At 40.5% G+C, this 14,681-nt stretch overlaps 1 protein-coding gene across 4 annotated transcripts; it reads right to left on the reverse strand.

Annotated features, from left to right (window-relative positions):
* Positions 1 to 205: 205 nt before the first annotated feature.
* myoz1b (myozenin 1b) lies at positions 206 to 13,463 on the reverse strand. Of its 4 annotated transcripts, none has more exons than XM_035907875.1 (6): positions 13,294 to 13,463; positions 9,671 to 9,757; positions 3,327 to 3,493; positions 3,167 to 3,233; positions 2,867 to 3,050; positions 206 to 726 (listed from the first exon to the last, which is right to left on the reverse strand). In XM_035907875.1, the coding sequence occupies exons 2-6, from the start codon at positions 9,753 to 9,755 to the stop codon at positions 495 to 497; spliced, it is 735 nt and encodes a 244-aa protein (XP_035763768.1). In that variant the 5' UTR covers positions 9,756 to 9,757; positions 13,294 to 13,463; the 3' UTR covers positions 206 to 494. The 4 variants fall into 4 exon arrangements, with proteins under 4 accessions (XP_035763768.1, XP_035763767.1, XP_006791070.1 ...); XM_035907874.1 differs by having other exon boundaries at positions 2,867 to 3,053; XM_006791007.2 differs by having other exon boundaries at positions 3,167 to 3,236.
* Between the last annotated feature and the right edge of the window lie 1,218 nt (positions 13,464 to 14,681).

The following is a 14,681-nucleotide window of genomic DNA, read 5'->3' on the forward strand; positions in this document are numbered from 1 at the left end:
GCTGCAAATGCTTGCATTTGATGCGGTACTTGGATTGTTTTGCCACGAGTTACCGGCATGCAATGCGCGAAAGTCACGTGGTCTGTCAATCTCTATATCGTGTTAGGTCATTAAGAGTTAGTGTAAAATTTTTCAACCTTGAGTTGTTTTCTTCCTTTTCTATTAATTTGTTACTTTCACATATGGAATGAGAAGCCAGCAGACATTCTCTAAAGGGGAAGTTTATTGCAGAAAATGTTCTAAGAGTGCAGAGTGTTTGTCTGTTTCAGGTCTCACAGTATCTCATATGCAAAGTCACAGACTGATTCATAGGTGAGGATGTAAAGGCTAAAGGCTAAGACAGCACACAGTAGAGCAGGGGAGATAATTTGTCCTGTTCCATCACATCAATTTTAAATAATTTATGTTTGTTTAGTTTTTTTTACAATTAAAGTACATGTTGGGAGTTCTCACTGGACTTATGAGTTATTAGGTGCTGCAAATTTAAAAGCTCATCACAGGTCATCTGTCTCTCCGTCAAAGGGGATCTCAAGATCTGTGTGGATGTGTGAGTTGTCGTCACTGCAGACCCAGCCGATGGGCGTGCGGTTGAACGAGGGGCGCGAGCGAATGTCAGGCTGCAGTGTGGGCAGAGGTTCAGGCTCCTCGGTGGCAACATTGACCTCTGGAAGCTCAAAGGTCAGCAACTTGGATGCCTTGTCATAACCGCCGTATGGCAGTGCCATCCTAAGGAGAAAAAGGATGACAAGTATTTTTGGTGTTAAGCAGTACAGTAAAGTAACTTCCAAATTAATAACTTTCAAACACAAAATGCAAAAAGAAAACAAACAAAAAAAAAAACATACAAAATACATTAAAATTGTCAATTTTCTATTAAGGCTGACATACTCATTCCTCACAACATATTTTGCTGACTGAATGAAAGAATTACTAGCTTAGAGAGTGGTAAGGTGAGGATCCTCATGTCAGAGTGTACCTCTGCCACACAGTCAACTAAACTATGACAAAGACATCAGCACAACTACTAATAAAACCTCTCTTACTTCAATGCCGAGCCGTGTTAGCGCCTCATTGAAATTTACTGGTTTTATCAAACTCAGCAGAGATGTAGATTTTACCTACTAAACAGCATCTTTAACATTCAGAAATTTACTTTTCTACTTAACTGTGAGCAAACATTTTGCCCCAGATGTCATTATCCTAATCTTGAACCCTGCATCTCAGTCCATTGCAATACTGTTTATAATTCTTTCAAAGCACCATAAGAGCAGCTGTATCCTTTGCCATTACTAATGGGTCTGAATAAGCAATAAACCTTGATTGTATTACAACACAACAGGCTCCTGGACACAAATATGTAAAAAGGCCTCCTGCATGGGAGAATCGATGACAGCTAAGCTAAAGTTCACTGTAACTTCAACTCTGCAACATTTGGCTCAAACCTGTTGAAATGTGGGCCGATCGGCAAAAGGACAACTATCCCTATCTATGTCTGCACCAACATACAGGCATAGATAGAGGACAAATATACATAGAGATACTAAATAGTAAAAGGGAGAAGTCATTCACACTCAAGTAAAATGAGACAATCAAGCCAAGCCTGCTGGCATGTAACAAGATCCAAAACAGCCAAAGTCCAAAACTAACCTTAAGGACTTGGAGAACTGTCAGAGCGACCCAGGGACCCTGAGCAGTTATGGACTAGTATTATAATATATGTATTTTGGTATTGCTGTCCCTTGTTCTCCCTGCTTGTAGATATGTGTGTAGGTGTGTGGGTGTGGCCCTGGCAGGTGATTGGCCACACCTGAAGTCCGAGACACACCTGCAGCTGATCAGGCCTCGTTGGAGGAGCTACTTGAGAGTGTGGTGGAGCTCTCTCCGACGCGGGATCATTGCGTGACTTCACGTTAGTCTCTCGGCCAGTCAGTACAATTGTTCTTCCGCATTGTGTGTGTCTTACGGCTGCCTGTTTGTTATCTCCCCAGGAGAAGCGGGGAGACGAGAGGACAGTGAGCACGGGGTGCTCAGACATCAAGGAGCGGGGAGAAGGGACACCGACACTGGGAAGAGGACACGTCACGGGAGTCGGGATTGCACAGAGGATTTACTGTTATTTTCCTTACCACTGTAAATAAACGCACTGGTAAGCACACAGAGCTCCGCGCCTGGGTCCTCCTTTCCCTCACATCCCCACTGTCTGCCGGCCAGACCGTGACAAGAACAACCTCAAAGAGTCTCAAAGTAACTGCAAAGAGTCTCAGAACAACCTTAGTCTGAAAACAAACATAGTCTCAAACTAACATCAACATCAAATAGTGACAAAACAACACCAGAGACTCTCAATACAACCTCAAAGATTCTCAAAACAACCTCATAGAGTTTTAAACTAATTTCAAGAAGCCTCTCAATGACCAAACAGAGATTTAAAAGTTTCACAAGACACAAAGACATAGGCTCCATTCTCATCAGTTCTCCCATGTATGAGGGACTTTTACATATTTGTTTCCAGGGGCCTGTTTTCTTATTATACATCCGAGATTGATTGCATAATCAGGTCCATTACTAATCACAGAGGACACAGCTGTGCAAGAATTATTAACTGTATTACAATGTACTGAGATCCACGGTTCAAATAAGATTAAGATAATGACATCGGGGACCAAATGTTGCTCAGTGGTAAGTGTTAAAGTATATTTTGAAATATCAGGAATGTTATACAGCAAGTAAAGGCTGTGTCTGTGGTGAGTAAAGCCATGGAAACAGATGGGAAGTAGGAAACTATTCACTGCTTCATGATTAAGGGGAAAAAGCACTGGGCATTGTTGTCATTATATACTTGAATAGTCATTCAGTAATACAGTACCTGTTGAAGCTCTTGTACTGAGGTAGGTCTGGGTGTATCTGGATGGGTCCAGGCATGGAAGGCTTCATCGTGGCTTTCAGCTCCTCATTGTCCTTCATGGCCCGTTCCCATGGGGATATGTAGGTGCGTACATAGTCCTTCCTCTTCTTCTGCTTCTCCACCTCCTCATCCACAGTCTCCTTTACTACTGAGACATACAGGAACGGGGAGGAAAGAGGTGAGCACCACAGATATGACATGCATACTTTTAACAGAAGGAAGGCATCACAAATAGTGAAAAGAGAATTTCTGTGATCATACTTTCTTCCTTTGGCATCTCAGGCTTTGGTGGCACAGGGGGAGGGGACATAATCAGGTTCTGAAGGTTCTGCTGAAATATATTTAAAAATACAGAGGATATAATCTTATCAGATCACAAACATATATAGACAACACAAACACTCCTCATATACACAGTCACCATGTTCTCGTTGGTCACAATGAACTTCTCGACTCTCTGCTGCCTCATCTTGAACATCTTGGACCCCTTGTTCGTGAGCAGGGAGAGCTCTTCGAGCATCACATCTTTGGGTGTCTTGATCTTGGTACCCAGATCGAACTCAGAGGCCTCAGGGTCTGTCTCATCGTCTGACAGTGTGCAGAGAGAAGATACCGTTACCCTAACTCACACATATACTATAAAAATACAGTGCTGCAGTGCTTCAAGGTGAATGTCAGGGACAAGTCATTCAAATTAATTGTATTTGTTATGGAAAAGTGGTGATAGTTTCTTATTTATTTGTTAAATATGTGCAATAAATTAACTACAAAGAAATTTATAATACATTACATGAGAAAATTATGTGTAGTAATGTAATATTATTTTTGGATTACACTGCAATACCAGAAATGCCGTTAAATCAAGCTACTGTGTCTTTCAGCGTAATACAATGTTGTAAGTGTAAAGCAACCAGTGATAATCAATGAAATTATGGCAATGCTGAAAGCAAAGACTCATTGAAACGTCAATATTTCAGCTCAAATGGATTTAATAGTGTTGCAATGGTTGGGTGAGTAAATAATGTTGCGGTGCAGGCTCTGGAGAGGCCAGTCCATGACTTATAGTCTTCCACTGTGTGTTTTTCTGTCCTGGTATGGTTTTGCTCTATTGGCAGTGTGTTTGGGATCGCTGGTATTTTCCAGATGGTTTTGCAATGTGGATCCAAATTTGACTTTACTTTTCTACCTTTATGACTTCATCTATTTTGACAAACTCTTCACTGGCCTGAATCCAGCACCAACCATGACGAAGCCTTCACCTTGTTTCACAGACAGATGTAGCATTTCTCTCCTGAACTCCTCCATACAAACTGACAATGTTTCACCATCCAATAGACCTGTTGTCACTGATTTTTCAGTAATTTCAACAACTGGCTCAGTGGAAGTGAAATACAACAAAGCTTAGCTCAAGACTTTGCTACTTTAAGATTGACATGTCGGTACATGTTTGTAGGCGGTTTCTCTGTCACATCCATCCCTTACCAATAATATGCTTTTGGTTTTTCAAAGACTGAACTCGGGGTGGGCAAAATGCTCAAATCAAGCTCCAAGTGTTAATTTCACAAAGTCAAAACAACACAAGGATTCAACAAGTGATGTGTGACATCTTGGTGGTTATGTTCATACATACATTTATTCTTTTGTTGCAGGGAAGTTATAAATAAACATTTACATTTTTATCCACATTATTCTTAATTCATATTATTTTTTATTCTGAAAAGTATCCTATATCTTGTCAAAAGTGGTAGCTATTGTGTGGGAAAGATAAAATTGTTCAAAATGAGCCAAGGGTGGGAATGGCTGGATTAGATGAACATGTCTGCGTGCCAACAGCTAGCTCAACTTTGCAGAAATGCTGCAAATGGCAGGGAAGAGTCTGCTTCTGCCAGAATGAGTGTAAGAATGTCCACAATGTCTATCCTAAGTTAAGCTAAGCTAACCACCTCCTGACGCCCTCATATTTAAAAAGTGGTAGTTTGGTCAAATACTTGGTCAAAGATTTTTTTATTTTATTCAGTTTTATTAACATTTTCTTCATTTTCCCGTTTGAATAAAATAAACCGAGCTATGATTTTTCACCTTACACAAATTTTAGTCATTAAAATTGTGGATTCAGAGGTTTGTACACCCATTTCAGTGGTACAGTTATTCTCACTTAAACCCATTTGGGAAATTAAAAAGTCCATTTAAGTGCCTGATATTGAATGAAGGATGTACAGCACAAGTCTCAAAAGTGTAGGTTTTTATTGTCAGGCTTCCAGATCATTGTTATAGTGATAAATTGGAGTAGAAACCTGCTGTGTGGTGTTAAAGGATGTGTTCATGTGAAACTGTGGGAGTTCTAGGGGCTAAGAGGCCGTAGCAATATGGAAGAAAAGTGCACTGGGGGATTTCACTGCAGCTTTTGTGGTAGAACTGTTTATGGAGGGAAATCCTTATAACACACTGCCTCCCTCTTGCTTCTCCTCTCTCGGTGATGGAGAGATCTGATAGATTTTACTGCTCCACAGAGCTCCTCATTAAACACTCTTCTCATCCACTACATACACTCTGATATCACTCATAACACCTGGAGTTGAGCCATAAACCAATGCACATTCTCACTCACATACACACACACACACACACAAACACAAGCACATCTATAAAGCAGGGAGTTGGCATTGCAATGCTGCAGAGAGCTGTTAGCAGTACCTCGTAAATCAGACTTGGGCAAGTAGGTGTGTAGATTGCGTGTGTGTGTGTGTGTGTGTGTGTGTGTGTGTGCGTGTGTGTGTGTGTGTGTGTGTGTGCACAAGGGAGAGAGAGAATAATTGAGGCTGCTGAGCAGAGCGAACTCTCCCATGGGGATATTGATTAGAGTGTTAATTCAGAAGAATGTGAAACTGGAGCTGGCTGTTGCTGACTGGAATAAAATTGGACAGACTGATCGAGGCAGGGGGTGGACAGATGGACAACATAGAGGCTGACAGAGATATGACACAAACAGTCAGAATGACACAGCAGCAGGGATGATGGACAGATCCAGTGGAATTAACCAGAGCAAAATAAGGGATAAGCAGGATAAGCCCTTGAATGAATAAGCGACCGACTGAAAACAAACTGGTGGAAAGATACAGATGTGGCTGCAGATGTGACAGCAGAAGGACTGATAGAGAAAACAGCAAGGGACACAAATGGGGAAAGAAGTCAACAGATTGTTAAATGACACATACAAGCATGTGCCCAGATAGAGCAGATTGCAGAGTTCATATCCAGAGTTTAGCAAATAATATTTTGTGGCTGTCTTTTTTTTAAGTAATACTGTATTATGCAACAGATATGTGTAATTGTAACATTTTTGAAATAGCTTTAAACACAGATACCCTGCAGAGAGGCTTTTGGGAATGCTGTTAGTTTGCAGGTATTTGGTTTACACCAACCTCCAACTCCGAAAGATGAAGTCAACATGAAAGTGGCTTTAAGTAAGCAAGTAAAATTTTTATTCATGTAGCAGCTTTAAAGATAGGTATCACAGAGTGCTTCACAACAAAAATGTTAAAATAGTAATAGGAAAGGTTACCCACAAGCAATTCTAAAAAGATCAGTTTTAGCTTCTTTTTAAGAGACCACCAAGTCCACACATCTCGGGCTCAGGGGGAGAGAGTTCCAGAGTCACAGTTGCAAAAGCGCCGTCACCTTTAGTTTTCAGCCTTGTATGATGCACAGCCAGCAGGCCCTGATCACTTGTCCTCAGGCCTCTGCTGAGGATGTGATCCATGCAGAGCTCTATATGTCAAAACCAGAATCTGAAAGTGAACTCTGAAGTTCATTGGGGATGTGTGACATGAGAGTAACTAAGAAGACTGAGTGAGAAATTTGCAGGCATTCCAGGGAGGTGAATTACAATGTTCCAGACGTAACAAAATAAAAGCATGAATAATAATTTATAATTCAGAGCAACATAGCAGAACTCAACTCAAGTGAAAAGTTACCCCATGGTTCCTCTCTTCATTAAGCTGGAGAAAATTACCGGCCATCCAACTTTTATTTCAGCATCTATGTAAGATCGGTAGCCAAGAAACATGGTGGGGCTAAAAAGAAGCAAACAGCTTGATGCCATCTAAATAGCAATAATAAGAAATGTCCTTAAACGTGCTAAAAATGAACTGAAGACAATGCAGGTATAACATAAATTATAAAGGCCCCAAAACAGACACCTGTGACACACCATCGGTGTATTTTCTTCTGTTTTTTAAATGGGTGGATGACAGCATCCCTAAAATAAAACAAAGACGCAGCTACAATAGAGATTAAGAGATTTGGAGGATGGTTCCAATGAGTCTACTAATTTTACCAGCTCATATAAAGAAACGGGTAAAAAAAACTTTCTAAAATAACAGTCCGAGCTGGAGTAGGAACAGGCAATGAAGATGTGCCAAAGGAGAAATATTTTTTCTTCTCTTTATATATATATATATTCTAACTTCCTGTATACTTTAATATGTTTCTGCTTCAGTTTTTGGTGGGTGAAATTCTAGCAGTTTAATCTTCCACTACTTAGCATTAATTAGCAACTATCTGTTTGATTCCCAACTAAGCTAACTAGCATTAGCTAATAATTTAGCTAATTTTTTTAAGTGTCTAGCTTTAAAAAACAACACAGCCGTGGCCAAAATGCTAACATGTGGGGTCATAGTGGCTACATCCATCTTTTATACTGTTTAAATTGCCATATATTGCCATGTTAACATTTTTTTCTCTCTAGAGCTAATTTGGCCCAAGTTAATAACTGTTTGGGTAAATTGTGTTGGTTTATGTTATGCATAATTCGAGGCCAGGCCCCTTTTGGCTGACACATGAGTCACTAAGCAGCTGGTGAATGAGGTTTTGCAGACACATGAATGTTAACCAAATGACATTGAGTTGTCCATCATTTTTGGAGAGTGTAAAATTTCCATTCCTCAGCCAGTTTGGCGAGTGTCGTTGCTGAAGGTTGATGGTAGTCCCTGGGAAACCAGTTGCTAAATGCCCATTTATACAGACCTAGGGACTGGTCAGTGACCCCCAGGCGATCACTAGTTGCCAAGGAAGAATTTCCCAAGAAGTTGGTAAACCTCCTTGTGATTGCTTTGATCACTGGCAGATTTTAGTGTGCACAAAAGTTGCCAACTTGCCTAGAAAAACATATTGGCTACTCTCTGAGCAGTTGTGAAACCGGGAGAGGAGACCATTTGTCACCTCTTGGAACTTGTTTGCTGCAACCATGCATCACAGTTTTTCAGGTTTCACTATCATTCACCTAGTAGTTAGTGAGTGCTTTGCATGCAAACTACATGACAATCTGCTAGCAACCACAGCAAGGAGATTTTTTGTTGCAGCATCTTCTTTGTGACTGATTTCACCTAGTGACAGCCAGCAACCTCAAGGGACCGATCACCAGTGGGTGAACTTGTATCACATACAACACGGCAGACAGTTCTCAAGGAAAGATGATTTGTTAAAATGGTAGACAAATATATCAGTGGGTAATACCAATATCCAAGAGGTGTTAGAGGAGTGAGAGAATCTCCAGATCCACAAGGACTCAACTTCTTGATACACGGTTAGTCAACAAGCTCTCCATGAGCTGTAACTATCTTTGTTACCACAGAGCCAGCCAGCTGTCCCCCTGTGAGAACAAACTATGCCCGCTTATCCTTTGGAGGTTTGTACGAGATTGGAATCGATCCAAACTGACATTAGGTTAGAGGCGAGGTACACAATGGACAAGCTGCCAGTCAATCACGACGCTGACACACAGATACAGACAATCATTTAGACCACGAGTAAAAGCAGTGTAGAGTCACCGGTTATCCTGGATGTCTTTGGATTGTGAATCTGGAGCAGAGGTGCAGCATTTTAACATCACAGCGAGTTAAAGTGTAGCTTTGAAATGAAGATCACATGATCAACAGTATACTACTCTATCAAGTGAGATTACGAAAAACATCCTATCTGCCGAGAAGGTGAACTAAACTAAATAAATATTACAACTATACTCTTCCTGTGAATATAATAAAACATTTCCTGCCTTTATTTTGATACTTCTGGTGTTTTTGGAAACTTTGGAATCACCACTAAAATTATAAATAATGTTTATTGACTTTGAATAATTTTAACATGCACAGCATAACTTCGAACAGATGGGCTGGTGGATCTGGCATAATGAACATATTAAACTTTTAAAACTATTTTTAAGGTGTCTGCCTTACAGAAAGTAAAATCTCACTACTTAAGCAGCCAATGTAACTAAACAAAGAAATGCACACACATTATAAAGTTTTTAGCTGTTGGAGCTTACACACATCCTCAGACAAACATATTGAGAGCAAAGTCGCCCTCTGATATTTTGTGTTGCCCATAATGGTGACAGATTTGTGGCTGCTCTGCCATCTGATAATGACCCACATCCCTCCAGGAATTGCTGCGTGCATGTTAGATATTGTGTTACTGCTTGGAACAAGTGTGCATGAGGACGGGTCCTTATTTAATTGTGGTATCATACAGCCGAATGCAATGATTTACACCCACAGAGTTCAGTTTATATGAGTAGAGTGGGCAGATAGCAGACAGGCACTAAAGATTTGACATTTACTAGATGGGATAATCACATCATTTGGGAAATAAAGTAGTGTTTAAGGAGCTGGAATGACTAGCAGAGTGTTTCATGTTTATACGCCGCATCTGAATATTTTGCCATTGTGCTGTATGTGTGCGTGCGTGCATGTGTGTGTGTGTGTTTACCATTCTGGCTGATGTTGGACAGGTCAGTGATGATTTTGTTGGCCTTGTTTCCCTTGTTAGAAGGCGCAGGAGTTGTAAGGGACATGGCTAAAATACAGAACAGACAAAATATGTTTGAAACATTAATCACAGGTCTACCCTTCCACCACTTTTTTATACACAGAGAGAAAAGTACATGACACAGTCTAAAAGAGATACTGATGGTAAATATTTCTCCTTGATCTAATAGTCATCCTTAAGAACTTCCTATCAAACCACCTCATGCATAGTTGGGTTCTTAAAAATGAACAGAAACAACAATATATTAAAGTTATGATATATTTCTTTATTTTTTTATGTTTACTATACTAATGCAGATTTTAAATTCAATTATATGGCATATGTGTAACATGCAGGTTCTCACATGTATTATAAAAGTGGACAAATTATCACCAACTTCTGGTTCCACATTCGAGAATCTTTTCACTCACAGCAGTTTTACAATTTTGTTGAGTCTCATTACTTCTTTAATCAGTCCGGCCAAGGCAACCCGTTGCCAGTGTTGGGGAGTAACGGAATACATGTACCGCCGTTACGTATTTAAAATACAAAATATGAGTAACTGTATTCCGTTACAGTTACCGTTTAAAAAGGTGGTATTTAGAATACAGTTACTTTGTTGAAATAAATGGATTACACGGCGGTACTTCCCTGTTTCATATTGTGGCGGGTCAGGACTGTTTGGGTTTTGTTTGACAGCTACGTTCTGTTGTTCCAGGCGGCAGCGTTACGGTTGCCATGGTTACAGGGAGCCGCTCTCTCTCTGCGTGTTTCCTGGGTGAGAGAGCGCCTTTTGGTGTTGTTGTGCTAAGCTAATAGGAAGAATGCTACCGGTATAGCTCTAAAAAATGTAGCATCATAGGCAGTGTAGTCCGTGCTGCAGGGAGAATGGACTGCCATACCCGTTATGTGTCTGTGAGCGAGGAGGGAGAAAAAGGAAAAGTACGAGCTGTCATCGAGCAAAAACGGGAGCTGGAAGCATGTAAATATAATAATAACCACTGCAGCCAAGAAGAGTGCCTGACTAGCCCAGTTGTAAGTAAGCTATTAAGACTCGACTGTACACTGTGTTCGTGTTTTCCTCCAAAAACAATAAGTGCCGTTGGAGCAGCCTTTCAACGCCTCTCTCTGTCGCAAGCAAAGTTGACCCAGACAACAAAGTAAAGCTAGTTTTCGGCTACGAGCCCGACACGAACCGACATATTAGCCAGAGGTCCCTTTACTACGGTTCGGAGCCACGGACCTTCAGTAACAGTAATAAATCACAGCAATAGTACATTCACGTAGTTGTAAACAGCATGATAATATATTAAGTAATCCAAAGTATTCAGAATACGTTACTCTCATTGAGTAACGTAACGGAATACGTTACAGAATACATTTTGGGGCATGTATTCTGTATTCTGTAATGAAATACATTTTAAAAGTAACCTTCCCAACACTGCCCGTTGCTTTCTCCTAAAAATTTGTAATGAACCTATTATATGCTTCTTGTCTAACATATTTCCACATTTCACTCAGGGGCTGGTGGAGACCAAAATAGAGCTAAAAGGAGAGCTCAACACCAATCCATACAAGTACTGCTTTTGTATGTAGCAGATGTGGAAGACAGTTAGCTGTCCAAGGTAAACATTTGGGGTGGATACAAGGGTCAGCTTGAAATCAGACTCGTCCTTTTGATATTTTAACTTAATTCAGTCACTTAATCCATTCTTGTTTTGAAAGGCAAAGACAGTTTATACACAGTTTACAGCCTGTTAAACCACCCCAGGAGGTCAAAATACTTATAATATTTCTATAATAACCCACTATAAGGACCAATAAATACACACCAACATCACTGGTTCCATGATTTCACTCATTTTATACTTTTATTCCTTTGCTTTTATGCTTCTTTTTCTTTCATTTTATCAGGTCTTCCTATGTTTTTGTCTCTTTTGATTATCTTAAATGTACAGCACCTTGGTCGACAGTTGTTGTTTTAAATGTGCTATATAAATAAATATGACTTTGACTTTGACCACCAGAAAAAAACACCAAAAAGGCGAATTAATAACTACCATTCTTATTGACATTGGCATAATTGCTTTTATGTTCTGTGTTAGACTTTGTATCCTAGGAATAAATTGTCATGACATTTAATACACTTTAAGAGAGGTTTAAATGAATATTAAGAATTCCTGCCCAAAGTTTGGCTTACATTATGATAGGATTAGCAACTAGATAGTGGCTGGCAATGAAATGTAAAACAGCAAAAGTGTAAAATGTTTAAGAAGAAGATGCAAACTTAAGTTGTATATCAGCCCCAACAGAATCTTACTGGGCTCCCTAATTAAATAAGGTGCTCTTTAAACATAAAGTGTATCTCCTGCATTCCCTTATGGACACTAAGCAAAGGTGGAAGCTCATGCCTGTCTTGACTAACCACTCAGATCGAGCCTGGCAGTATATCGTTGTCAATTGCTCAGGTCGAAAGCAATTAAGCGAAGCTGGAGGTGAGTTCTACTAAAAGAAAAAGCAGGAGGGCCTGTCTGCAGGGAGACAGTTAATGTAATTGCTTTTCATCTGCTGTAATTGAAGCTCGTTTCCTAGCCGGGGATTCAGTCCTGTGTGAGCTATTTTTATGAGCCCATGTTCTATAGCACTCTGGTGAGTGGGACTGTCATCGACATAAAACATACATAGAAATTCAGCACACACACACACTCAGACACATCAACAAAAGCACACTCATACACAGATTTGCACTCAAATAGCTCTACTCTTGTGATTAATGTGAGTCAGTGGCTGGTGGATTAAAAACTGGAGATTACAGGTGTTTTTGGATGTTCTCTGGGAAATGCAAGATGGAGGCAAACTGCTGCGTTGATGCAACTACAGGAGCTGAGAGTGAAGCGCTGGGTCCTGTTACTGCCTCTCTAAGTGAAGACACGCTCCTGTCCCCAACGAGCAGCCGGTTTTAGCTCCAGATAAATCTCGAAGGGACAGCTGGGGAGGAAGGCTATCAGTCAGCACATTCCCAAATGCACACATACATCCTCGTGAACTAAAAACTCCACCGGAGAAGGCCAGATTCCTCAGGCACTACAGTGTTAGGTAAGAAGTTTAGGAGAGGAGATGGAATAAGCTGTCCACCAGCTGGCTTTCATGATCTGACATGGTTTAACTGATTTTTCAAGACTTAAAGTGAAAAAGGGTGTAAACAGTAACACAACTGCAAATTCATGCACACAACAGTATTAATTTAAAGGCTGTCTTAAACAGTTGCTGTCTTTTACCATAGCAAACAGTCCAGTCTGCAGTATACTGCTGAGCATCTGCTGCTGATACTCATTAATTCATCCAGCCACAGAGGGCTCATAAGGCCTCAGATGGGAGTCCCTCCTGTAGCCAGAATCTGCTGACCACAGGACGTCAGCGAATTTAACTGGAACTGTCTGCTTGTACCTAGAGGATCGCAAACTATCTGACAACTCAGTGGCCATCAATACCAGATAATCCACAAACATTCAAGGCATGTGTGAGAAAGGTTTTAATGGGTTTTGTCGACGCTATCGCACATTTTCACTTCTCCGGTGTCTTACCTACAAGACCCAGGGTGTCCGCACGAAGACAAAAGGTCCCGGAGGATGAGGAATCTAAATTCCCAGGTAGATTTGTATCCCAGTGCTAATATTGCACTGTCTGCCCTGCTGTTTGCCCTGCAGAGAGTGAGACTCTGTCTGGAAGGCTGCAGGAGGGGTGGGAGACCAGGGTGAGGTGGGGTGTGGTGAATTGAGTAGAGGGTCTAGAGGGAAGTGGGTGTGGTGTTGGTAATATGAAGCACAAATAATGTATTTTTTAGTATCAGGTATCTATCTAACTATCCGCTCTACCATAATTGTTCCCATCTGTCTCTCATTTTCCAGCAACCATTCCAGCAACTTCCAAGAAAAGCAACTTAAATGATAGCATTTTGCTGGTAATGTTCAGCACTGAAATGCTGACTAACAGCAAGGTTTCTGTTTATGTGTTTTTATGTGTAAGGGTTAGTCTCATCAAGACTGTTGTTCCAGTTTTAAAAGGTCAAGCTGGTATTGATGCCAATGCCATTATCAGTCCTGCTTATAAGTCTGAGTCATCGTTGATTCCCTTGTTGATTCTTTAACACTTTTCTCCGCTTAAAGAAGCAAGCCTACATAGGTTTTTGGGATTAACACTGTTTTATTTTCTGAACGCAGTGTCGAAACAGAGCTGGAAAAATGCATCAGGGAGTCTACTAAAGTCTTGACTTCAAAATTATCAGAAAAAACCATGCCAGCATCCACAAAAGGAGTTAACAAGCTTGGAGACAGGTGGTTTGATTTGAAACAACAACTCAGATCCAGTCCGTGATTCCCAGAGGAATTTCTGATTACGTCTCAGGCACTATCCTAAATCTTAAAATCTCAATCTATTTCCCTGGCAACAACATTGCCAGTGTATGATACAAACATTGCAGAGATGAGTAATTCAGTGAATTCCTCCAGCCTCTTTAGACTGCAGGTGGATGTGGGCTTTTGATAACAAACACAAAAGAATAGAACAGATTTGTTGAAGTTTATTTGCCTGAGGCCATTTATCCTCTTATTTATATCTTTTACTCCCCCTCTGACAGGCATTTGCCCTTCACCCCGCAAACCTTTGGGAGTGATCAGCAGCTGCAAGTGTTAGAAGAAGTTAGCAGAAGTTACACCTCCATCCTGCTCAGTTTTTTGGAATCAACCAGTAAGACATTATTTTATCCAGGGAGGTACATCTCTGGGACAAGACTATAAAGGCTCTGTATTTTAGTGTTCTGTCATAGAGTTTTGTGCAGGTAAGAAATGATGGTTGAAAAGCCCTCTGGGATCGACTGATCATCTGGAATAGACAAAAGTTTCTGTAAATGAAACAAAATTTTCAAAGCAGCTATAATCCATATTTGTAACAGTATACAATCAAAGTCTCTTGT

Source organism: Neolamprologus brichardi, chromosome 8, assembly GCF_056152115.1.
Source record: "Neolamprologus brichardi isolate AB-2024 chromosome 8, ASM5615211v1, whole genome shotgun sequence".
NCBI classification, from domain to species: Eukaryota; Metazoa; Chordata; class Actinopteri; order Cichliformes; family Cichlidae; genus Neolamprologus; species Neolamprologus brichardi.